This window comes from Panthera uncia (assembly GCF_023721935.1).
Source record: "Panthera uncia isolate 11264 chromosome C1 unlocalized genomic scaffold, Puncia_PCG_1.0 HiC_scaffold_4, whole genome shotgun sequence".
In the NCBI taxonomy this organism is placed as follows: Eukaryota; Metazoa; Chordata; class Mammalia; order Carnivora; family Felidae; genus Panthera; species Panthera uncia.
This window is the reverse complement of record NW_026057585.1, coordinates 21,863,274-21,890,241: the sequence shown is the minus strand read 5'-3', so window position 1 is coordinate 21,890,241 and position 26,968 is coordinate 21,863,274. Positions and strand designations below refer to the sequence as shown.

General features: G+C 36.6%; 1 protein-coding gene and 1 long non-coding RNA gene across 2 annotated transcripts in view; one reads left to right on the top strand and one right to left on the bottom strand.

Moving 5' to 3' along the window:
• The first annotated feature begins 238 nt into the window (after positions 1–238).
• The window catches only part of LOC125912367 (uncharacterized), a 39,758-nt gene continuing 13,028 nt past the window's right edge, over positions 239–26,968 (top strand). The window contains exons 1-2 of the long non-coding RNA XR_007454684.1: positions 239–395; positions 4,789–4,858. This is a non-coding gene — a long non-coding RNA (uncharacterized LOC125912367). The remainder of the gene's footprint in view (positions 396–4,788; positions 4,859–26,968) is intronic.
• Positions 10,274–26,968, bottom strand: part of PLPPR5 (phospholipid phosphatase related 5) — a 123,337-nt gene continuing 106,642 nt past the window's right edge. Inside the window, exon 6 of the mRNA XM_049616751.1 lies at positions 10,274–10,557. Coding sequence (XP_049472708.1) covers positions 10,525–10,557 — 33 coding nt within the window. The 3' untranslated portion in view covers positions 10,274–10,524. The remainder of the gene's footprint in view (positions 10,558–26,968) is intronic.

Genomic DNA, 26,968 nt, shown 5'->3' with positions numbered 1-26,968 from the left:
GTGTAGTAAAATTTAGTATAACCTGACTGATACAGAGGTTAGTAGTTGATATAACATGGCCTAAATCATAGAACTGGCAATGGAAAAGCAAAGATTCAAGACTTTCTGTCTGCCTTGTCCACTACTGAAGAAAACCGCAGGCAGGAAATAGGGTATATTTGTTTTTTAGGGCTGTATACTACCAACTGGGTGGCATAAATAAAAGAAATTTATTGTCTCACAATTCTAGGGTCTAGAAATCGGAATCAAGATGTCAACAGACTTGGTTCTCTCTAACGGCTGCGAGTGAGAGTTTGTTCCATGACTCCTGCCCAGCTTCTGCCAATTTGGCGACAGCCTTGGAATTCGCTGGCATGGAGAAGCATCACCCCAGTTTCTGCCTTCATCTTCACATGGTATTGTTCTCTTCGTGTGTATTTGTGTCCAAATTTCCCCTTTGTATAAGGACATGAATCTTGTCAGATTGGAGGCCCACTCCCCTCCCATATGACTTCATCTTAAGTAATTATATCTGCAACTACTCTATTTTCAAATAAGTTTACATTCTGAGATACTCGGGATTAGGACCTCAGGAAGTTAATTTTAGAGGGACACAATTCAATCTAGAATAATCAGAACAGAAGTGCTTTCTTGGTCTATTATCCAAAATTAAATTATATACATACAATGTATATATACAGTAATCTTTATTATTATTATTATATTTAACATTTAATATTATTAGAGTAAATATTTTATGTTTCTGTACTTTATATGTATATGAATTATATATGTAATATATTATAATATATGCATCATTATATAATTGACACATGCTATTAATTTATTTCAGGGTATAAACAGTATACAACAATTCTGTAACTACATCTAGATTAACCTAGATAGAAGAGAAGTTAGCTTACTATTCTTCTGCTATCCTTCCAGTGTTCCTGGAAATCTGTTGAATTAGAAAGAGGCAGCAATAATGGAGGAAAAAAATGGAGTTGAAAAATAGCAATGCTATCTTTTTAAAATATATATTGTTAAAGTGAACAATGTTAGAGTCTCAATTGATGGTGGCCCAGCTGGTAAGTCCATATGTCTTCAGCATTTTGAGATTAAGACCAAGTATTCAGAACAAATATAAAAGCATCTGAAATGGTATGGATATGATCCCAGATGCTGTCACCATATGTCTTAAGAATTTCTCACTTAAAAATACCAGGTCTATATTATTTGGCTTATCTAGTCTAACATACAAGGTGATCTTCCTTAACACAAAGCACCAAATCACAAAGAAAGCAATCTGGCTAAAACAGCTTGAAATTTTCATAACATTGAAGTTTTACATTGAATCATTGCAATTTAGGATCTCAAAAGTTCAAATTTCATTTATAATCAAATTGTATTAACATTGAACCATGCACTAAAAGCATTCTCTAAGAGAGCAAATGTAATCATTTCACATCTATTTGGGTTCTTGCAGATCATGCCATAAGATAACATCTGGGAATCTCAGGTTATACTTTCTTACTTTCAGTAGTGGGGAAAAAGTACACTATTTTAAATACACTTACCCACAACAAATATAGAATCATGGCCCCACTTCTGATGACCAGATGAGTTTAGTTTGAACCATAGAAGACCATCTGAAATCAGTAGCACAGCAATTAAGTCAGAGTAGCAGCAGTGAAAACATTTATCACAAAGCCTATACATTTTATCTTATGAGAGAGGAGTAGAGGCCACTTCATCCTAATTGACTTAATTTTACATATAATAACACCCTTGTCATCTGCGTTCCATTGGCATCCTTCAGTTACTCAGTAGGACTTAACTATAGAAGATGAAATTTTAACGGAGTGGATAGCTGTTATGGACTGAATTTGTCTGTCCCCCAAATTCATATGTTGGAGCCCTGAACCCCAATGTGACTGTACTTGGAGATAGGGCCTCTTGGGACATAACTAAGGTTAAATGAGGTCCTAAGAGTGGGCTCTATTCTGATAGAACTAGTGTCTTTTTGAGAAGAGGAAGAGACACCAAAGCTGTTTTTCCTTGCGTGCACATAAAAGAAAGGCCATGTGAGGACACACAGAGAAGGCAGCTGTCTCCAATCCAAAGAGAGAATCCTCACCAAATACCACTTTGATCTTGGGCTTCTGGGTCTCAGAACTGTGAGAAAATTAATTTCTATGGTTTAAGCCACCCAGCCTGTGATCCTCTGTTGTAGCAGACTGACTTGACTAATACAATAGCAGACTGGAAGCAGGTCAGAAGGTTGTTAAGAGAGATTTCAAGACAAGAAATAATGAGAATAAACAGCAGAGGGCAGAGAAAATTATAAGAAGGTAAATAGGAAAAAAAATAAATAATCCTTAGATCAAGGAAACAAACCTATATAACTTCATAACTCTTCATAACTCCCAAGAGGTTTACTTTATTAGAGCACCAAAAAATGATTCATGCTCAAAAGGCTAAGTGGGTTAAATTATTTATATTTATGTACTAAGGCAGAATATATGCAATATAATTTGGAAAGATTACCTATAGTATTAAGCTTGAGTTCTTTAGAAAAAAATCACTTTTCCCCCACTCCCTTCTATTCCTTCTAATGAAGAGTCTGTATAGCTGAGATGGCACTCTAATACAAATACATTTCTATCCTTTCATAAGGCCAATATTTGTTAATTTGGCCATAGAAAGCAAGTGACCAAATAATTACAATAAAAAGAGATCTATATAGGGGCACCTGGGTGGCTCAGTCAGTTAAGCAACTGACTGGCTCAGGTCATGGTCTCATGTTTGAGGGTTCAAGTCCTGTGTCAGGCTCTGTGGTGACAGCTCAGAGCCTGGAGCCTGCTTCAGATTCTGTATCTCTTTCTCTCTCTCTCTCTCTCTCTCTCTCTCTCTCTCTCTCTCTCTCAAAAATAAACATTAAAAATTTTTAAAAAGAGATCTATATAATAATGAATACATATGAGACTATTATAATGTTGTGTATTAATATAAAGCATAGAAAACATTTCTTTCAAAAATAAAGCTTTAATATATATATTAGGGATTTTATACACACACACACACACACACACACACACACACAAAATATATATCCTGGGGCACCTGGGTGGCTCAGTCGGTTAAGTGACCAACTTCGGCTCATGATCTCTCAGTCCATGAGTTCGAGCCCCGCATTGGGCTTTGTGCTGATAGCTCAGAGCCTCAAGCCTGCTTCAGATTCTGTGTTTCCCCTCTCTCTCTCTCTCTGTGTCCCTCCCCACTCATGCTCTGTCTGTGTCTGTCTCAAAAATAAATAAACATTAAACAAAATTTTAAAAAATATATCCCTGTAAAGGTCTCTATATGCTTCTATATATAATATACAGCTTATATACGTATACATAAATGTATACATATGCATGTAGACAAGTAGTCTTTACTTTGTACAGAAGTGTGGGACCATAAAAAATAACCGTGCAACCTGAATTTGTGCAGAAATATTTTTTAAATGTTTATTTATTTATTTTGGGAGAGAAAGAGAGAGAGAGAGAGAGAGAGAGAGAGAGAGAGAGAATCGCAAGCAGGTTCTATGCTGTGAGTGCAGAGTCCGACATGGGGCTCGATCTCACAAATTATGAGATCATGACTTGAGCCAAATGCTTAACTGACTGAGCCACCCAAGAGCCCCTGTGCAAAGAGATCTTAATAAGCAATGGGAAAAGTTAAAATTTATCTTTTACCTTAAATTTTTTTGTCAAAACATTAAAAACTTTCTTACTGCCAATTTTGAATATATAAGAAATAAAAAATAACAAAACTAATATCTATTCAGTACACTGTAATTTAAAACATTAGAAACATTGAAAATAAATTTTTTATTTCTTTATTAAAAATTTATCCAGAACAGCTTGAACAGTGCTTGCCTTCTTCCTGTCATATTAACTTATGACATGGGAGTATTATTTTCTATGCCTTGGTTAATTGTCATATTCCTTTCTTAGCTTGGATCAGCTATCCTTTGCAGCTTTCAGTGTTGTGAAATATCTCCAAGAGTACCTTTTATGTGAAGTGGGGTGTTTTTGTCGAGTCGCTTCCTCTGAGACATCTTTATCTTTTACATCACAAATTCTTCTCATTTTCATTAATACACTCACTTTCCCTCAACTGTTCTGGCTGTTAAAGCGAACAGTGTTCAGTCTCAGTTGATGGTGGCCCAGCTGGTATGTCTACATGCCTTTAGCATTTCAGTAGCAAAACCAAGTATTCAGAATAAATGTAAAGGTTTCTGAAATGGTATGGATCTGATCCCTGATGATGGTGGTAGTGTCGACATTCCCGGTCAGCTAAGTCTTCTACAACCATATGTATGTTTGATGTGCATTTCATTTTCAGCATTATTGCCTTTTCTTCTTTGCTGCCTTTCCACCTTTGTTGGCTGCTTCCTTCTTTTAATTAAGCATTTAAAACTGTCACATGGAATTATCACAGGGAGACAAGGAATCAACACAGTTGCGTGCTTTGTTGTCTGTGCATGAACCAAATAACAAATTTGCAGTGACCATTGGAAGGCTCTAAAAATGCCACTGATGATCATCCATATGTGTACACATTGCGATCTGAGAACATCAGAATTAGCAGCAATACTTGTACTTTATGCAATAACTCATAGTTGTTATACCATGGTAACTAAAATTTGAACCCTGTTAATGGGGGAGTGGTGTTATTAAACTAAGCAATGTCTTAATTTGGGCTGCTGTAACAGAAGACCATAGACTGTGTGGCTTAAACAATAATCATTTATTGTTGCAGAACCTGAGAAGTCCAAGATCAAGGTGCTGCAGATCTGGTGTTTGAGGAAAGTCATCTTCCTGGTTTGCAGGTAGCTGTCTTCTCATATCTCTCTTCCTTAGAGAGAGAGGGGAAGACAGTTTTCTTGTGTCTTATGATAATGGCACCAATATTAAGAGGACTGTACCCTCATGACCTATGACTTCATGATCCAAAATCCCCATCTCAAAATAACATCATACTGGGGATCCAAGCTTCAACATACAAATTCTAGGTGACACAAATATTCAGTCCATAGCACCATGGTAACTGAAATTTGTGAAAATAAAAATTGCACAAAGTAGGTGCATACACAATACACATACACACAATCAATCACTCATAACCTGGTTTTCAATTTCACTTATTCTTTTTACTTCTTCAGGTTTTATTCTTTTGCTTCAACTTCTCTTTTATTCTTTCTGCTTATATGCTTTTCTTATTCTCTCTTCATTTTCTTATAAAATTATGACTACTTCCTTTATTACTGTCTACAGGAGAAGACCTAGAAAGTCTTTCTGGGAAAATCTAGAAAAGCTTCAGCAAGATCCCCATTGCTTTCAGTTAAAAACTGGGTGGGTAATTCTCTAGCCAGTTTATCACAAAGACATTTTTGGGGTGTAGTGGGTGATAGGTGACCAACAAATGGGTGACCATTTTTGCTCACATACAATGAGCTTGCTTTCTATTGTTATTTGGGGGTGTCTTGTGGGTATCTTGTTAGAAAAAAATCTTCCCTTAATAATTTCAAAAGCTCAGCTCAGGGGGGCACTGCTTAAACATTTTTAAGGTTTAGCTGTGTTAAGAGTTTATGGTATATTGAATGCTAAATGGCCCTTATTCTCCATCCATCTTTGTATCCGCCTCTTTGCAATGTGACTTGCCAGCTGCTCCTCCAATCCTTGTATATGGGCTGGTCTTTGGACTTCCTTGGCCAACTAAATGAGATGGAAGTGACAATGTGTCAGTGTCTGCATGCTTCTGCTCTGTCTTGGCCCCCTATGTGAAGGACCTTAGCTAGTCTGAGGCAGGTTGAGATACCACAGAGAGAAAAGTTCCGTTGTCTCAAATGAAGCCACCCTAGACCAGCCTACAGATGACCCCAATATATGTGAGAATATCTAGCCAAGGTCAGCAGAGCTACCAGTCTGGTCACGAATGCATGAATGAGCCCAGGTGAGATTAGAAAAAATGGACCCACTGAACCACAGATTTGTGAGGGGTAGCAAATGCTGATTATTATAGCACTTTACATTTTTTTTAATTCAGTAATAGTCAGGGGCGCCTGGGTGGCTCAGTCTGTTGAGCGACCGACTTTGGTTCAGGTCATGATCTTATGGTTTGTGAGTTCGAGCCCCACGTCGGGCTCTGTGCTGACAGCTTGGAGCCTGGAGCCTGCTTCGGATTCTGTGTCTCCTTCTCTCTCTGCCCCTCCCCCACTCATGCTCTGTCTCTGTCTCAGAAATAAACATAAAAATTTTTTTTTTTAATTTCAGTAATAGTCAAGTTATACAATGTTGTTTATGGAGGCAATTCTTTTTTTATTCACCTTAGCTGTTGCTGTAATCTATAAAAGTGTTCTTTGCTTAGTCCTGAGAGTAGGTAGCTGGCTAACCCCAAGGCAATTCTCCCATCCTAACTTTAAGCAGACCTCTTAGGGTAACATCAGTGTTGGTTCTGCTGAACTGTCCAATCTGAAGGAGCAGGGACCAGCAGGGACCAGGTCTGTCTTTCCAACCACTCTTTATTTGGCATATTGCCAAGTATCTGGTGTACAGAATCAGTCACTATTTCCTGAATGAAAGAAGGGTGAAAGGCCTTCTTGAGTAAGAGCAGTACCTCTAGAGAAGCTTGATTGATACTCAAAGTGTCTCACTAGTTGGGAAAGATATTTCTTTCTGTATCTAATATCAATTTTAAAATATATCTTTTTTATCCTCCTGGGAAGAAAGGTTTTTTTCCCTCTTTTGTACAAGTGAAAGTATTTCAGAGCAAAGTGAAAATGGACACACATTTATAAATGCAATAATATGAAGGTAAATAGGACACAGGATGGTGTTTGTGAGGGATAGCATCTTTGAGACGTGAACTTTGAGTTTTCATCTGAACACTAAAGGTGGTTGTGTGTCTACTCATCTTTATTTTCTTACCTGGAGGTCTTTGTGAGCAAGGCCACAGATCTGAAAATGTCAGTCTGAGTTTAGAACTTAAATCCTGTAACCATCCATGGCTCGTAAAGCTTGCCGTGGGGGGGAAGACATAATTTTTTTTTTATTAAACCTTGACTGTGTCCCAAGGTTTATCAGACTAAGAACCAGCTATAATCTAAAGTAAAGGGGATAGAGAACATAAATACTCTTATTTTTTCTTCTTAGATGAGAATCACTCACTTAAAATTGGAAGAAATTTCCTTCACTGATATTTTAAAAGAATCCAAAGTTCCAAAATTCATTTCAAAGCCTATGTCTGGCAAATTGTGAGAAGATTAATGTTTCTAAGGCATAAACAGAACCATCTGGCATATGTCCAGGGAAACTTTTTTAAAACATGCAATCAAAATTTAATAAATGGTGCCCTAGAGACAAGAATAAGATCATTTACATCTATTCTTTAGCAACCTACTTATACATAGGAGGCAGATTACATAGTAGATTGTATACCTGCTCAGTGTCCCAGATAGTTTCTAGCAGGTTCTGATTTGCAAATAAGGAAGTTGCTAAGAGAGCCCAGGATAGCCCACGAGATGCAGCTGCCCAGAGAACTGGTCTAATGTCAGCCATTGTTATCCCTTTGCAAACATTCTCCAGTCACTCTGACAGTCTGACTTCCATCACATTAATAACATCACATTCTTTATTCATATACCCTTAAGAAAGAATTTACAAAAAAAAAAACTTAATTTTTTTAATTTTTAAAATTTTATTTTAAAAATACAATACACAGCAGAGAATTATGTCTTCCCCTACTGCTCTTTCACAAAGGAAACTATGGTAAATGTAACTGTGATATTTGGCTAGGATAGATCCTGAGAAAAGAGAGGCCCAGTTAGAAGTGGAAAAGACAAAGTCTGTCAAAGAAGGTTCACCTCTCTTTTAACATAAAAGAGCCTTTTAAATGATCTTAGGAATCAGATAAAACATGTGCAGAATTTCTGCCATGCAAACAGAGACTACTAAAATTTTCAGGCTGACCAATTTATACTGACCTGGGCCCCAAGTAAGTAGAATAAAAAGATGTCTTTATCAGAAAAGTATGTGTTTGCCTACTTTTACTAAACTCCATATGTACATATTTACAAATTAATAGTTTCTTAAACATATTTTTCATTATTTTCAGTTATAGCATCATGGTTCAGGGCTCTTGGCCGGCTTTTGCCCTATGCATGTGTATCTTTTTATTCTCCCGGATTTCCTTCATGGCAGGATCATTCAATGTCCAATCTTGGGCCCATGACATTTAATATTAGAGATGATTTTACTCTGATCCTGGATAAAATCTGGGTTTCTGAGGAAATTATAACTCTTGCATTTGGACCAGGTTTAGCAAGGTGCAAAGACACAACATTTGCATATGAATATGTAGCTAAGGCTTCCAACAGGAAAAACATGCCAAATTGGCTACTTGAAAAACTGATTCCAGAACCCATAGAACTGATTTAACTCCAGAAATCTTACTGGTAATCCTGCCTCCAAAGACATTATAATCATCCTTTTCATATCCATTTCCTGTAAGTGAATTCCCCATTACTGTTATTGCCTAAAAAACCCGTTGAAGAGAATGAAGGCATTCTAACCGTTTTCGTGTTTTAAATTTCCAACAAAGTTGAATTTCTATAGAAGTCTGAATTTGGTAAAAATATTGATTTTTCTGCCTTTGGCCCTACAAAAGTGTTTTAATTCCCCTAGTGATGGAAAAGAGCAAGTAAAATCTATTTGGGGAATAATGGAGAAGTCTTTGGTTTTATTTATTTGCTGATTTCTGTTGAAATTACAGAGAAAATTTAAAGTTTATTTTCTTTAATACTGTCAAGGTTAGGAAGATTCATTTCAATCAATTAACTACTGCTTATATAAGACAAAGCTACCCAGGGTCACTTTAAAGATTGTGAAGTTATTGTAAAGGAGTACATTTAATGGTGTAATTCTAGCCCTGTCATCTTTCCTATATTGACGTGATCTCATCCTTCATTCCATATGCTCAGTGTGAGTATGTCCTCTGGGCCTCTCCTGTGGGCTGGGGTTTAGAGCACGGGGGTAAGGATCGCAGGAGAGATATCTGATTTAGGTTTTGATTTTACAAAGGACCTCACATCTAGATTCTTGACATTATTTTTAAAGAAAATTAAAACTAGGTTACCATATAATTGTGTATTTGAAAAGTGTTCATTCTTAAAACATAAATATTTAAAATACAACATAGCTCTTGTAACTATATTTTGGTATTTCTTCATTTTTTTTTAAACATAGGTAGTTGTCCAGGACTCTGAGAGGTTTTGATGTATCCAAAATGATACAATAGCTGTGGTATATTTGAAAAGAATATGAGTTCAGGGTCAGAAAACCTGAATTTAAGTTTTAACTGCCTCCTACTAGTTGTATGGAATTGGGCACATTATTTACCTTGCCTTGGCTTTATTTTTCTTATAAACTAAAGCGATTTTCAATGATTACACAGGGTTACTGTAAGGATTAAATAAAATTATAAATGTCAATGTACTTTGTAAACTATAAAGTACTATAAAAATGGAAAGTACAATGCGTTAACCACATTTCTGGAATTTATAGATTCTAAATTTCGTGTCAGAGTGTGGTTTCTTCCTGTTTTAAATTATGTGGAATCTTGACTAGTAAAAAGCCTAAGAATGGAGACTTTCACCCCTCTTGAGACGCTTTTATCAGTGGAAAATTGCTCAATATGAAGCAACCATTGCTGGATTTAGTCACTTAAAATATCCTAAATACTGCCTGCATTATTCAAAAGCTACAAGTCAACGATTAAACCACAACTGTCAGGAACAAAAGTCCAAATAAATAATTTTTAATTATGATACATTACTTATTACAGTAAAAATTGGCATTTTCCCCTTCAAAAGCAGAAGCACCAGTCTTAGAATGTATAGTATGAATGGTATTTTAAGTGAAATATAGCATAATATTATGTGCAAACATTATTTTAGTATAGAACATATTTTCTAAAAGTAACTTCACACACTGAAATCTGTTAGGATGGAAATAATGTCATGCTGAATAATAACATAAAACCCCCATGACTTTCAAAGTCCACTTCAAATGAAACGTGGTATACTGCTGAATAGGTATAAGAACTAAAAAAATTTAACTAGCCCCAAATGGAGGGATTTCTTATACAATATGATTTGTATAAAGGTTATTTTCACATAGTCTCAGTGATTCTGTGAGAAACTAAAGTGAATGTTTTATTTAAGAATTAATTTTTTCACTCGGTCATCACATTTTATTTAACACCTACTTTGTGCGAGGCTTTGTTGTAGGTGCTGGGGATACAGAGAAGACACAGCCCTGCCCTTGAGGAGCTCACAGTCTAGTGGGGGAAACAGATAAGTTGACACTGATTTTAAAATTATAAAAATTATTAGACAATTTTATAAACTTCTTTTGTAATCAAACAAACTTTGGGTGTTATGAATGGATGGTGAAAAGGGACGATGTCCAATGCAGTGACAAACCGTCTGCTTCAATATCATGTGACTTCTGCAAAGGCGGTGATGTGGTTCTGAAAAAGAAGGAATTACAAAATCAGAGTCCTGGGAAAGCTGGCTTTGTAAAAAATACAGTGCTCTTACAAACAATCATTAGCTTAATATAAAATTGCAGCCCGGATATGTTTAAGTTGCAGAAACATACATTTAAGTTCTATGTATTATTGTGTCCATGTAATTGCTAATTATATATTTTACTCAATATTCTTAACTAACCAAATAGATTAAGGTGTTATATTGAAAATTAACACTGAAATTTGGAGAGATAAAAATGGCAACCCCAGACACATTAATATTCTGCTCACTGTTAATGGAATTTTAATGCTGTATGTTGGAGGTTCAGATTAATTGCTCCCTGTGAGACAGATGGAATACAGCAAATTGGTGAAATGCTCAGACTGAAAGGCTTATGCTGGTTGACAAAGATCTCCTTAAATACTTCATTTTTTTTCTAGTTTTATTCTGGTGTTTTCTAGAAATAATTGGCATACATCACTGTATAAGTTTAAGGTGTATAGCATGATGGTTTGATTTACATGTTGTGAAACGATCACCACAATAGGCTTAGTTAACATCTACCTTCTCATATAGGTACAACCGAAAGAAAAAAAGAAAAATTTCCCTTGTGCTGAGAACTCTTAGGGTTTACTGTCTCAAGAACTTCCCTGTGTATCATACAGCCATGTTAGCCATAGTCAACATGTTGTGCATTTCATTCCCAGTACTTATTTACCTTACAGCTGGAAGTTTGTATCTTTTTACCACCTTCCTCCCATTCCCCCTCCCCCACACTCTTCACCTTGGATAGCCCAAATCTGATCTTTTTTTTTTCCTGTGTGTGAGTATAGTTTTTCTTTAATTTTTAAAAATTTTTTAGTTCTACATGTAAGTGAGATCATATGGTATTTGTCTTTCCTATCTGATTTATTTCATTTAGCATTATGCCTTTAAGTTCCATCCATGTTATCACATGGTAGGGTTTCTTCATTTCTAAAGGTGAATAATACTCCATTGTATGCATATACCACAAGTTGTTTACACATCCATCCATCAATGGGCACTTAGGGTTGTTTTCACGTCTTGGCTATTGTAAATAACGCTGCTATCGATGTGGGGTACAGATACCATTTTGAATTAGTGTTTTTGTTTCCTTTATACATATTCTCAAAAGGGGAATTGGTAGATGATGTGATAGTACTGTTTTGAATTTTTTGAGGATTCTCCATCTTGTTTTCTTTCCATAATGGCTGCAACAATTTACAATCCCATCAACGGTGCACAAGATGTCCCTTTTCTCCACATGCCAGCATCTCTTGTCTTTTTGATAACGGCCATTCTAACAGGCATGAGGTGGTATCTCGTTGTTTTAATTTGCATCTCCCTAATGACTAGTGATGTTGAGTATCTTTTCATATATCTGTTGGCCTTTTGTATATCTTCTTTGGAGAAATGTCTATTCATGTCCTTTGCCCATTTTTAAGTTAGATTATTTGTTTTTTGCTATTTAAGTTGTATCAGTTCTTTATATATTTTGAATATTAACCTCTTATCAGATATACGGCTTGAAATTTTTTCCCATTCCATAGGTTTTCTTTTCACTTTGTTGACAGTTTCTTTTGCTGTATGGAAGCTTTGTAGTTTGATGTAGTTCCACTTGCTTAATTTTGGTTTTGCTGCGTACACTTAAGGTGTCATATACAAAAAATCATTACCAAGACTCCTCAAGGAACTTTATTTTTATGTTTTCTTCTAGGATATTCATGGCTTCAAGTCTTACATTCAAGTCTTTAATCCATTTTAAGTTACCTTTTGTAAGTGGTGTAAGTATAGGTCCAGTTTCATTCTTTAACATGTGAACATCCATCATCATTTATTTAAAAAACTATCTGGGGTGCCTGGGTGGCTCAGTCGGTTAAGTGTTCAGCTCTTGATTTTGGCTCAGGTCTTGATCCCATGGGTTGCGAGATAGAGTCCCATGGTGGACCCAGTGATGTCAGGCTCTGTGCCAACAGCGTAGAGACTACTTAGGATTCTCTCTCTCCTCTCTGCCCCTCTCCTGCTCATGCTAGCACATGCGCATGCTCTCTTTCTCTCTCTCAAAATAAACTTAAAAAAAAAGACTATGTTTTCTCCATTGACTGTTCTTGTCTCCTTTGTCAAATACTAGTTGACTGTATACACTTGGGTTTATTTCTCAGCTCTTGGTTCTGTTCTATTGGTCTACTTGTTTTTTTGCCAGTCACATACTGTTTTGATGACTATTTCTTTATAGTATATCTTGAAATAAGGATGTGTGATGCCTCCTGCTTTTATCTTCTTTCTCAGTATTTCTTTGGCTATTTGGCGTCTTTTGTACTTCCATATAAATTTTAGAAGTGCTTTTCTAGTTCTGTATAAAATGCCATTGAAATCTTGATAGGGGTTGCACTGAATCTATAGATAGCTTTTGTTAGTAGTATTCACATTTTAATATTAATTCTTCTAATCCATGAACATGAGATACTTTACCATTTGTGTCTTTTTTGATTTATTTCATCATCTTGTAGCTTTCACAGTAGAGATCTTTCACCTTCTTAAATTTATTCCTAGGTATTTTATTATTATTTTTTGATGCTCTTATAAATGGGATTGATTTCTTTTTTAGAAAATTCATTGTCATTGTATAGAAATGCTACTGATTTTTATATGTTGATTTTGCATTCTGCAACTTTACTAAATTCATTGTTTACATCTAACAGTTTTTGGTTGAGTCTGTAGGGTTTTCTCTATATAAAATCATGTCATCTGTAAATAGAGTCAATTTTACTTCTTCCTTTCTAATTCTGATACTTTTTATATCTTTTTCTTGCTTAATTGCTCTAGCTAGAACTTCTAGGACTATGTTGAATGGGAATGGTGAGAGTGGGTATACTTGTCTCACTCCTGATGTTAGGGAAAAAGTGTTCAACATTTCTACACTGAGTTGACGTTAGCTGTGGGCTTGCAACATATGGCCTTTATTATGTTGAGATAGGTTCCTTCTATACCTAATGTATTAAGAATTTTATCATGAATGGATGCTGAATTTTGTCAAATCTTCTTCTGTGTCTATTAAAATGATCATATGATTCTTTTCTTTCATTCTATTAATATGATGTATCATTCAAGTTACAGATTGATTCACATATGTTGAATCATCCTTGCATCCCAAGGATAAATCCCACTTGATCACTGTGAATGATCCTTTTAATGCACTGCTGAATTCGGTTTGCTAGTACAAGCATACCTTGAAGATATTGTAGGTTTCATTCCAGACAACCACAACAAAGCAAATATCACAATAGAGTGAGTCAAATGATGTTTTTGGTTTCCCAGTACATATAAAAGTTATGTTTATACTTTACTGTAGACTATTAAGTGTGCAATAGCATAATGTCTAAAAAACAATGTACATACCTTAATTAAGAAATACTTTATTGCCAAAAATGCTAACCATCATCTGATCTTTCAGTGAGTCAATCACCAATTGCATATCACCATAATAAATGTAATTATAATGAAAAAGTTTGAAATATTGTGAGAATTATGAAAATGTGAGACATATATGCTGTTGGAAAAACAACACTAATAGACTTGCTCGATGCAGGGTTGCCAATAACCTTTAACTTGTAAAAATAAGCAAACAATCCCCCAAAAAACACAGTATCTTTAAACTGCAATTAAGAGAATCACAATAAGATGAAGTAGGCCTGTATTTTATTGACAATTTTAGCATGTATATACCTCAGGGATATTGGCCTGGAGTTGTCTCTTCCAGTAAATCCTTTTCTGGTTTTACTACCAGGATAATGTTCACCCCATAAAATGAGTTTGAATGTTTTTTCCTCTTCTTTGATCTTTTGATAGAATTTGAGGACTGCTGTTAATTCTTTAAATGTTTGGTAAAATTCACCAGTGAAATGACTTGGTCCTGGGCTCTTCACCATTGGGAGATTTTTGATCAATCTCCTTACTAATAATTGGTCTGTTCAGATTTTCTATTTCTCTCTGATTCAGTCTTGGCATACAGTTGTTCACAGTAGCTCTTATGATCCTTTAAATTTCCGTGGTATCCATCGTAATGTCTTCTTTTCATTTACAATTTTGTTGATTTGGGTCCTTTCTCTTTTTTCTTGGTTAGTTTAGCTAAGGACTGTCACGTTTCTTTATCTTTTCAAAGAACCAACTCTTAATTTGGCTAATACTTTCTATTGTTTTTCTGTTCTTTATTTCATTTATTTCTACTTTCATCTTGATTATTTCTGATCTGTAACTTTGAGCTGTTTGTCCTTGTTTTTCTAATTCCTTAAAGTGAGTTAGGTTGTTTATTTGGAATTTTTCTTAACTCTTAACGTAGGCATTTATTGCTGTGAACTTCCCTCTTAGAATTGATTTGCTGCATCCCACATATTCTGGTATGTTGCAGTTCCATTTTCTTTCGTGTCAAGAAACTTTTTTTACTTCTCCTTTAACTTTTTGTTTGATCCATTGGTTGTTCTGGAAAGTGTTGTTTAATTTCCATGTGTTCATGAATTCCAGTTTTCTTCTTGTTAGTGATTTCTGGTTACATGTCATTGTGGGTCAGAGAAGATACTTGGTATGATTTCAAGGTTCTTGAATTTTCTAAGACTTGTTTTGTGGCCAAAATATACAGTCTATGCTAGAAAATGTTCCACGTGCACTTGACAAGAATGTGTATTCTGCTATATTGTTGGATAGAATGCTCTGTATATGTCCGTTAGGTCCATTTGGTCTGTAGTATTAAAATCTGCTGTTTCCTTATTTATCTTGTGTCTGGAAGACTTATCCATTGTTGAGAGTGGAATATTTAAATCCCCAAATATTATTGCATTGCTGTTTATATATACTTTTAGCTTTTTTAAATTTTGCCTTATATATTTGGGTACTGCAATGTTGGATATATAAATACTTAAAATGTTTATATATTATTGATGTATTGATCACTTTATATAATGACCTTTTTTGTCTTTTTTAAGCATTTTTAGCTTAAAGTCTATTTTGTCTGATATAAACAGAACTACCTCTGCTCTTTTAAATTATCATTTGCTTGAAAAGTCTTTTCCCATCCCTTCACTCTCAGTCTGTGAGTGTCTCTTCTTTATTTATTTTGAGAAAGAGAGAGAGAGAAGCAGAGGGAGAGAGAGAGGGAGAGAGAGAATCCCAAGCAGGCTCTGTGCTGTCAGTGTGGAGCCTGATGTGGGGCTCAAACCCACGAACCATGAGATCATGACCTGAGACAAAATCAAGAGTTGGATGCTTAGTCAACTGAGCCACCCAGGTGCCCTAAGTGTCTTTGAGGCTAATGTGAGGCCCTTGTAAGCAGCCTATGTTTAGATATTTAAAAAAAAAAATCCACTCAGCCCTCCTGTGTCTTTTAATTGTAGAACTGAATCCACTTATACTTAAAGCGATTGTTTATAGGTAAAAACTTACCATTGCCATTTTGTTGATTGTTTTAAATAGATCCACTGTTCCTTGCTTTTACCTTGCTACCATTTTTGTGTTTTGACCTCTTTTGGTATCAGAATGCTTTAACTTCTTTGTTGCATTCCTTTGTGTAATTTCTACAGAACTTTCTCTTACAGTTACCTTGAGGCATGCAAACTTATAACTTATTTAAACTGATAACAAGTTAACTTGAATAGAATTTATAACCTTTATACCTTTATTTCTCCTCTCCTTCACATTTTAGGTTATTGCTATTACAAGTTATGTTTTATATTTTGTAATAAAAGATTATAGTTATGCTTATTTATACTCTGTTCTTTTTTTAACTTTTAAACTAGAGTTTTGAATACACCACTATTACCATATTGCAGAATCTAACTATGACTAGATTTAATTATAATATGTAGTACACTAACATTCTTAGGAGGATTATTCTCAATTCTTTGGCAGTTTGTAGATTTCCATTTCTTTAGAGTTATTTATTCAAACTTTATGAGTTTCCTTGGTGGTGTCATATATATACCTGATTTTTTGTGATCCTTGATTCCTGATGTTGGTATCTGCACATTTGAGTAACTGGGCTCCTCTTCCAGAATTTACAGGCTTGTTTTGGCAGAGACAGTTCTTCACCAGTCAGCTCAGTTTGGATTTCTGGTTCTGTCTGATGGTAGGCCTTTGGGCAGGTGGAGCTTGCTATTATGGTCTATCTGGGGGCAAGGCAATTGAGGACATGGATGGAGTGGTTATGCCACTGGCGAGAACAGCTGGGTAGGACTTCTGGCTTGGGTCCCTACCCAAGTGAGGCTGTGGGGTAGGCTCTGCTGGTCAGGCTTTCTAGATGGTTGGGACTGGGTACCATATTCAGTAGCTGATGGGGCTAAGAAGTAGCTTCCCACAGCCTACACAACTAATTGCTTGGGAACCTGAATCAGGCCAGAGTGTGCACTGAATTCTCTGGTCAGCTGAGACCACTAGTTTTGTTCTGCAGATGGGGCAAGCCACAGGCTGTGCTCTCTGTTCAAGTGCTCTGTGCACAAGGCTACTGAATAGGCTATGCAGCTTCCCATGTGCTGTGGTTAGGTTTCCTGGTTGGACAGACTAAAGGCTATATTCAGTGATGAGTGGGGTATGAATGAGATTCTCTGCCTGGGCACAGCAGGAGAAACAGCTCAAGCTGACCTGTACCCCCAAGTTCTCTGACCTAACACGCCAGTGGCTTTGCTCTGCAAACTATTGGCTCTCCCCACATGCTTCTTGGCCATAATGCTACTGGGCTGTACAGCTTCCAGGAGTTGTCTCTAGTCGTTCTGGGTAGACAGAACCAAAACACACCCTTCACAGCAGGTGAGGTTATTTTGCGGCTTCCTTGCCTACGTAGGAGGGGGAGGGACCATTGTAGGCTGCTCTTAATTTCTTAAACATGCTCTCTGGTTGTGAGGGACCAGGAGCAAGCTACCCTCAGTCTCGGCTGTGAATTAATCCCCCTGCCTATGCAGAGCACAGGAATCCTCCATGCTCAGTGCTGGTTTTGTGTCTGCTCTGCCTGCCCACCTCTCGGAGCAAGCACAGCCGGGCTGCTCTGCTTCCAGGAGTTGTCGCCGCCTTTCTGGACCAAGGGGGCTGGAAGAACTCTCTGTAATAGGTGATGCTATCACTTCGTTTCTCACCTGGCTGTGGAGAAACCAGGCTCCAGGGCTGGCAAAACTCCTCAACTGAGGATCTGTATCAGGCAGATCTGCACTGCCAAGTTCCCTAGTCAGAATGCGTCCTCGCTTTGGTTCTGTAGGTTAGTAAAACTGCTGTTTGGGATTACTACCTGGGCATTGCAGGTCTGAATTTGGTGTGCTAAGATCCGTGAGCTGGTTGTTACTGGTTGTTGCAAGCCCCCTGCCCCATCTCTAACACATGAAGACCCCCAGGGGTTGAATCTGATTCCCCTGCAATTTCCATGGTGTGAGATCAGAGTAGGGACCCCTGCAAAGCAGCCCACAGTGCTGGGGGTAGCTGGTTGTCCCTTTTGGGTTCTCTGCTCCCTGGGAGAACTGAAGGCTCAGGGGAGACCTCTCCAGGTGGTGCTGTGCTGGCCTGTAAAAGGAGCAGCGGGGCCAACATGCAGCTGCTTTTCTTACACTTGTAATGCAATCTATCTTGGTCTCTGTGGCAAAGCAGGGGTACTTCAGCCTCACCCCCATGTTCTGGGATTCTCTCAGTGGTGTCTTGTTCTTAAACGGTTGTTGGTTCTTCTTGGGGGAAGCAAGATCAGGAACAACCTGTGTTGTCATTCTGGTGATGTCACTCCAAATACTTCAGTTTTGATGCATGAGTCCAGACTATAGACTGCAATCTCTGTTGTTCACTTCAATCATAGAATTCCTTACAGGGCCTAGACTTCTTCCTCTTCCCCTTCCTTCTCCTCCTTCTCTTCTTCTGCCTCCTTCTCCTCCTCCTTTAAAGCAACAGAGCTATGTACAAAAAAAGCCTATGGAATGGCTAATATTTAAATGGATTCAAACATGTAGCAGGCCAAATCATGGCTGCTGTAATATGACAGTGGACAATTGATATGACATAATTATGCTACCTATAGGGTTATGTCAAGATGTAACATCCTGACAGTCCTAACCAATAACTGCAACATTTACAAAAGAATTTTATCATATTACCTGCTTTAAGTGTTTTTCATAGCAGTTTCTGTATTGACTCTTTATATGTGAAAGACATCATAAATAGAATTTCACGTAATGAATGCATGTCATGAGATTGCTTCCATGTATATGTAGTTCTTTTCAGGTTAGTGTCTAAACTAGCTAAAACATTTAGGAAATGTGTGTGAAGAAATTAAAATTTATCGTCACCAAATGTAGGCATATTAAACCAGAACTAGAAGGTTATCACTGACTAGTGCTTACAGCATTATGTTCTAGGTTTGACCCACTTAAGCCTAGAGAAAAATAGTATCAGTAGGAATCAGTCGTGAGCAGAACATGCTGCCTTTTCACTAACAAGAACACCATAGAAACTGTAATTTCTCATTTAAAAAATGCATTATGAAAATTTTGGGGAACTCAGCAGCTCCTCTCTGAGTTTTCTTGATTTTTTTTTCCTTACAAAAGTACAAGCATGACTTTAGGACAAAAAATATTGTCACAGTTTACATAATGTACTCTGATTGAATAAAAGCCATCAGAACTGTGGCAACAGTACATCGTAATTGTATTTCCAGTGGCCCCATGGGGACTTGAATCTTGGGAACTGATAAAAAACAATCTGATACACATGTTTTAGTATAAAACTGGCAGGATTGTCATACCTCTGGACAGGACCTAGCACATAGTAATTGCTGGAAAGATGTTAAGATATAAATTGAAGATTAACCACTCAATGGCAATGGTGGTAGGGAAGGAGTGAAAAAGTGACAGAAGTAAAGAAAAGGAGATAAAAGAGAGAGAATGGATGGTGTTCCGAAGGCCACTGGCCTAAGTGTCATTGTTCCCTTGACCTAGATAATCAAGTGTCTGCATGGCTCATTAAATTTGCTGAAGATGATCCTAAGTGAAGGAGACACCCATCACCTTGGAAGGTAGAACTGAAATATTAAAAGACCTTAATAAAACAAAGAAAGTATTGGAAATAAATCACTGATAATCAATGCAAGGCAGGACAGAGGCAGAGGAAAAACCAAGTGACAAGTACAAGCTGAAGAGAGTGACAAAGAGTGTGCAATGACTATCGGGCAACCTGTAAATTACCATCTAAACCCAGACATATTGAGGGAAAAGAGTTGCTAATAATACACAGGGAGCAGCAGGCTGAAACTGGGACTGCCCCAAACAGGGGCGTGAGAACATGTTAGAAATAAGGCATTGGATGTGTAACTCTAAGTGTGCTATGGAGAACTAGGAAATATTGGGTTCAGGGTGGGAGTTTAAAAATCATGTTTTGGTGGCCATGAGATTCTCTTTCATCCTTTGTCAAGTACAAACAATATTACCCTTTTCATTACGCTAAGTCATTACCAAGTTAAATTACAGTTTCCAGATGGACTACATTTTTAGATCCCAAGTCTCCTGCTTTTTTCCAATTAGCACCCTTTTAGCTTTACATCACACTTAAGTTTTAACTTTTGAGATGACTTTTTTTTTTCTATTTGACTGGAATTAGAAGGATTCTGCTTGGGGCTTATCATCTAAAGGTTGTCATTAGCACACAGATTAAACAGATGAAAATAAAACATTAAAGTGACTGTGCATAGGGAGGAGAAAATTAAGGGGAAATTTAATAACAGGTTCTAAGTACATGAAAGGAGTATACAGAGAGCATGGGGCCATCTGTTCATTAATTTCACTGTCTAAGAGCAAATGAACCCACACCATAGAATGAAGGAGATGGATTACTTATTTCAGTGAGATTTAAAAACTAAGATTAATTCTCTTCTAGCATAGGGGTGATTTCCCCTGAAGGAATCCAGAGAAAGAATAAGGGTAATTATTTAAGGTCCTTACCATCCATAAGACACTATGATTCTGTTATAAAAATTACATCCACAATGTATGTAAATGGGTAATTTGAAATATGCAAATGGAATAATTCCTATGCAGGAAGTTATGGCAGTGCTCGCTTTCCCTCAGCATCTTTCTTAGTAACATAAAAAGCCAGAATTGCATCTATTATTTTCAGGTTACCTGTCTTGAGAAATGGACTTCTTATGAGGCAAACTAGGTAACAATGGGTTTTCTCCTTTTAATCTGTTTGAATTCTTAATCTGCAATACTAAAATCCTACTAAGAGATAATACTGCAAACACATAGTACACAAACCAGAAACTCATGCATAGAAGTTGCATTCACAGTCACGCAAAGAAAGTGGTCATGTAACTGATCAGTGCAATTACTGCCTTTCACAACTACACATGCAGAGTAGAGATGGCAGAATTGGAGCCCAGAGAGTTGAAGATTAAAATGTGCTATATCCATTAGAAAGTGATCACTCAAGTCCACAGCAAATCAACGTGCCAAATACTGAATCCAGTCCTTGAGTGCAGAGGTCCCATGGAAAAACAAGCACTTATTCCTGAGAACAGTAGTTTTGGATTCTTCAATTTGGTAAATTCTAAAGTCTATAGAGTATGTCAAATTTTGAAGCTCTAAGTTCTACATAAAAATTTCTATTTTTTCTATTTATGCTATCCTTCCTTTTGTAGAAATTATACTGATTTTTTTTAACACCATTTAAAACAAATGATCATTTGCTTATGACAATGTGGCAATGACTTGTCACCTGACAAGATGTGCCACTCACCATTTCGCTTTGAAAAACTAGGGGAAAATGCCAAAAGAGCACTTCAGGTAAGAAAACAACCCAAAAAACCCCATTATTATTAAGGGCTATTTGGTTGAGGAATGTCAAATTCCCATGAAGTGAAAAATCAATTAAAAAATAAAATACATTTGAGGGGTAAAATAATAATAATAACAACAATCAAGTACCTAGAATTTTGGATGTACTAGAACCTGCACAGAAGGACATTTTTCTGTATTTGCCTTAGCTTTGCAACCCAACTCCAACACCAGTGCGCTGTAGCGCACATACGTTTATTGCCTTAATTGAAGATGTTCACAGTGGCTTATTCCCAGCATCCAGCTGAAGAGCCTTGCAAGACAGTCTTTAAAGGACCTTCCCTGTGAATTTTCTTCTTGACCATTCTCAATAGGTTGAATTCGGGACACCTACAAAATGTGTTTCATTCATTATTTAAATGTTTATCTAATATTGACTTATTTACTTGGACAGAGGACTAGTTTACTTAAAGTTCTGTGTTATATTATTGAACCAAATGCTGAGGTTAAATACTGTTCAGTTTTTCTTTCTTTCAAGGTGATTATAAACAGCTTTTGTGTTTTAATAGGAGGTTGTCAGCAGTCAGCTTAGGTTTTTAACCTAAACGTAAATTGAGGTTGCAACTTGAGATCTGTGCATACAGTGTCTTTAATTCAATGATTCCTGTCTTCAGATCTACTGGTAAGGAAGCTGTGAGGTACAGTGGATGCTGCAGTCAAGTAGTATGAATGTCAAGTGTTGAATGTGGGCTCCATAACATTGGAGGTTCTCACAAGCAATTTAACCTTTCAGAGACCCAGCTTTCTCATCTGTGAAAGAGAAATAATAATGCCTATTTGAGTGGATTCTTGTTAAGATTAAATGAGATTATATGCACAAAGGTCCTTGTCTCTACTCAAACATATATAATTGTCTATAAAAGCTAGGGCAACAAAAGAAAAAGAAAAAAGAGAAAGAAAAAATACAAAGGAAAAAATATACATGATAATTGGTTGGAATTTCACAGTGCTGTAGTCTACAGTTCTAATGTCCGCACAAACCAAGTGTTATCTTACAAGATTGGTGCAAACCAATGTGAATTGGTGGGCGAAACCAAATGTGAATTGCTGTGAGGTGATATATACTCTATGTTGTGCTACGGAAATATTTATCTTTGCTGCCCAAGACCCTGCTTGTGTAACTGAACACACAGTATTTTGCCCTAAAATAGAAAATATTTTGAATCCTGGAAAACATATCTCACCAAGGTTTAGGACAAAGAATCATGGTCCTATAATAATCAATGATTCTGAAGCTATATAGATGCAGCCTACATTTTATCAGGGGAAGGTAGGTGAATGCCAGCCCCTAAACATTGTATTTCGCTATTTGCGTCCTTTGTTTGTTCATTGTATCCCTTGAGGAAGGCAAAGTGGGCATAAAAGAGACGGAGGAAAAGGAGTAATGCTTGGAGTGTGTTCTCTAGAACCCTACTTGGTCACATTCAGTTTTCCTTCTGGTGGACTGGGAAGCTGCTATTTTTAGTAACAGAGAAATAATGTTAGGTCCGCCTGAGAAAAAAATCACTAGAGAATTACAAACTTAGGCCATGAAACAGATTGAAAAATTCATTTTAAACAATTTCATGTTTTAAGAAGTTGGGGTTATGAAGGCATAAAAGTTGAAATGTGATAAAACCAGAGTTCTCTTGGGAAAGAGGATTGTTTTGAACCATTTCTTCCTTTGCCATAGTTCTCTTTTCAGTTCAGGGTTTAACATGAGCTCAGAATTTTGTTTCTCTTCAGGAATTTCTTTTTTGTACTATTTGGAGACAGGGGCTAAAAGCTACTTTCTGAGAGAATCGTAACCCTCCAGAGAAAGGAGAACTCTCCAGGAGGCTTTCACTGATAAGCTAATTAAACCAGAGGCAGGCCAGGCTTTTACTGGAGCATTAGCTATAGATCATATGACGTATTTCCAAGTCCCGAGGAGCTAGGGAGTTTAAGTCTTTCCACAATGAATATTTAGGAGCATGGGTTCTCAATCTTAGCTGCATTCTGGAATCACCTGGGGGGCTTTAAGAAAAAATACTGATACCACACCAGAGACTTGGATTTAATTGGTCGGAGGTGTGGCCTGGTCAATGGTAGTTTTAAAGACTCTCCAGATGACTCTAATGTGTAGCTAATATTGAAAACTACTGTTTCAGAAGATTGGCAGGCCCAGCTGGATCCAGGCCAACACTGGGTCTGTATCCACATCACCTGAGGTGGCTGATACACTATAGATTCCCAGGCCCACATTTGCCCAGGCCTTCTGGGCATGCTTCCCAGAAATGTGCCCTTTCTGCAAATGCTGTAAGGTAAGGAATCTCTTTTATACCAGTCTGAGAACCACTGCCTAAAGTTGTAGAAAAGTGATTGGTTAGCAGTGTAAACACTGTTAAGTATATAAAAATTCTGTTTAAAAACATTACCATTTCTCTGGTAAAAAGTGCACTGCCTTTAAAAAAATAAAAAAAAGCAGTAATCCTGAATGATTTCCCCCAAAATAAAATCTTTGTATTCAAACACTTCTGGGAATAACTGCTCCCTATATTCCTTGCCTACAGCCTCACAGTACATAGAGGTGTTGAGATCTGCAGCAAAGACTCAGTTTCACTTGAACTCAATGTTTTCCAGCACAATGACATGAAACTCCAGGTGAGTCTATTAATGTTAATGGGTTTACGTACTTGGTGGATGTGGGTATCTGTGTTCTCTAGCTGAAGTTCCTTAACCTCCCTAACTCTAATGACCTGTCCACCATACTGTAGCATACACATTCACGACTATATTCCCAACCATCAACCACATCAGAAATGTAAAATCCCAATTTACCTCCTGTCCTACCTCCTTCATACTACAAAGTTTCTTTGGCCATTTTTGAAATTTCTCAACCATTAATCTGTCCATATGGCCCAGCCCACTTGCCCCTTCTTAATTCTATTTCTTTTACCCTTATTCTGGACCCCACCTGAACACTCTTTAACGGCACCCTCAAATTTCTTGCCTCTGTTCTTACCTCACCTGCCAAACAAAATCTTTGTGCAAGCTGATTCCTCTATTTGGAACATTCTTCTCATCTCTTCACTTAGCTAACAGTTCTTCAGATGTCCCCTTAGAAGACGCTGCAAGCGTTGCTATGTCTGGGTAGATCTCCCTTTATGTCCTCCTCCAGCATAGCCATCACCACCCTGTTCTGTATTTGCTTATAAGATTATCTATCCCCCCATTAGACTGTAAGCTCATGAATCCTGGGAAATGTACCATAATGCTTCTTATTTGACATTTGTTACATATTTCATATATTACAAATCTAATTGCAAATAAAATTTTACTATATATAACCGATGATGATTAAAAAAAGGTAACTCATCCATACATTGTACCCAGGCCTTATTTTACACTGGTATTTTAAGCTACCTAACTAATTGGATTCTTATTTATTTCATTTCTTTTTAACTTTTTAAAATGCTTTAGATTTGCTAAATAAGCAAATCTACTTGATGGAAGAATCAGAGGATGTGGGTAGTGGATGAAGTGTATGATAAATTCTTGTATAATCAGGATCTAATTAAAACTCCTCATTTTATTTATATATTTTTAATTTTTTAATGTTTATTTATTATGAAGAGACAGAGCGTGAATCGGGGAGGGGCAGAGAGAGAGGGAGACACAGAATCGGAAGCAGGTTCCAGGCTCTGAACTATCAGCACAGAACCCCACGTGGGGCTCGAACTCACAAACCACAAGATCATGACCTGAGCCAAAGTCGGACGTTTAACTAAGCCCCCCAGATACCCCCAAACTCCTCATTTTAAAACTTGCCTATTCTGAGGGCACTTGTGTTGAGCCCTGGGTATTATACGTAAAGTGATGATTCACTAAATCCTACTCCTGAAACCAATGTTACATTATATGTTAACTAACTAGTTTTTAAATAAAAATTTGAAAAAAAAAATACAAAAATTAAACTTGCCTATTTTCACCAGAAGGTACCAGTTAGTAAAAACTGGATGAGCCACATCAAGATTCATTTCAGACCCATTCAAAACCATAAATACCATGAACCATGACACGGATACTTAGGAAAATTTTGGTAAGTGTACATATACATTTACCCTAAAACCACAATTCCTATTCCTAGGTATTTATCCAAGATTTGGAAAAATACGTATGCACACAAAAACCTGTACGTGAATTTTTATATTAGCTTTATTTATAATTGTGAAAAGCTTTAAAAAATTCAAATGTTCTTCAAATAGTGAATGGATTAAAAAATTGTACATAAATAAGGCAGAATACTACTCAACAATAAAAAGGGAAAAAAAAAGACCCTATTGATGTAGGTAATAATATGAATGAATGTCAAATGCATTATGCCAAGTGAAAGAAGTCAGACTCAAAAGGCTACATAGTATATGAGTCCATTTATACTATATTCTGGGAAAGGCAAAACTGTAGGAACAGAAAACAGATGAGTGGTTGCAGAGGTTAGGGGTTGAAAGAGGGGTTGACTACCAAGGGAAAGGAAGAAACTTTTTAGGGTGATGGAAATGTTGTATAACTTGATTATGGTGGTGATTATACAATGGCATGCACTTGACAAAACTCATAAAACTGTATGCTAAAAAAGAGAATTTTATAGAATGTAAAGTATGCCTTTAATAAACCCTGCGGGGGGGGGGGGGGATATATTGAGACCATTAGCTACATTGTGAATTAAGTCTAAAGGCCAAGTGGTATCTAGAGTTTGGTTTGTCAATTCTTGAATTACTGCTTCAATGTTTGTTTCAAAGGAAAAATATCAAATAAATATATGGGAGGGTATTTAAAAGATACAAATTAAATGAAGTACTTCATATATTTTTGACCTATAAGATTGGTAAAGATTATTAAAAATAATATTCTCCATTGTTGGAGAGGACATAAAGATATGAGTCAAATCAACAGCCTGAAGAGTACTCATCCTTGCTTTTCCAGCATTTCTGACTCTATGAATATATCTTTAATAAATTATTAATGGCAATTGCCAAGATATCTGTTGTAGAGATGTTTACCCTAGTACTGTTTATAATTATGGGAAATTGGAAGTGGAAAGAATTCTCCATGCCTAACAAAGGTAATGGTTAGTTTGTATGAATTAGAATGTTTTCAATGTAATTGTATGATATTGTATAGCATAGTGATTATGAGTTTTAGCTCTGAAGTGATAAATATGAAACATATTTGGAAATGGAAAGTTGAAGATACAATTCTGTATTCTTGTTTCAGAACACAGACTAGGTGTGTGACCTTGGGCAACTTAACCTTTCTATGTCTCTTTTCTCTGTAAAATAGAGAAAAATAAGATATACTCAAATGGTTTCTATAAAAACTAAAATGATGTTTTATGTGTGAAGTTCTTTGCAGGCACAAATTAGGCTCCCCTTAAGATTAGCTTTTACTATTATGCTGATAGAGTATTATATTTATTGACTCTAACCATATCTATGACTGGTTGTGCAAGCAAAACCAGGCTACAGAAAAGAACATCCAGGGAGATCCTATACTATCCACAAATCCACACATACACTTATGG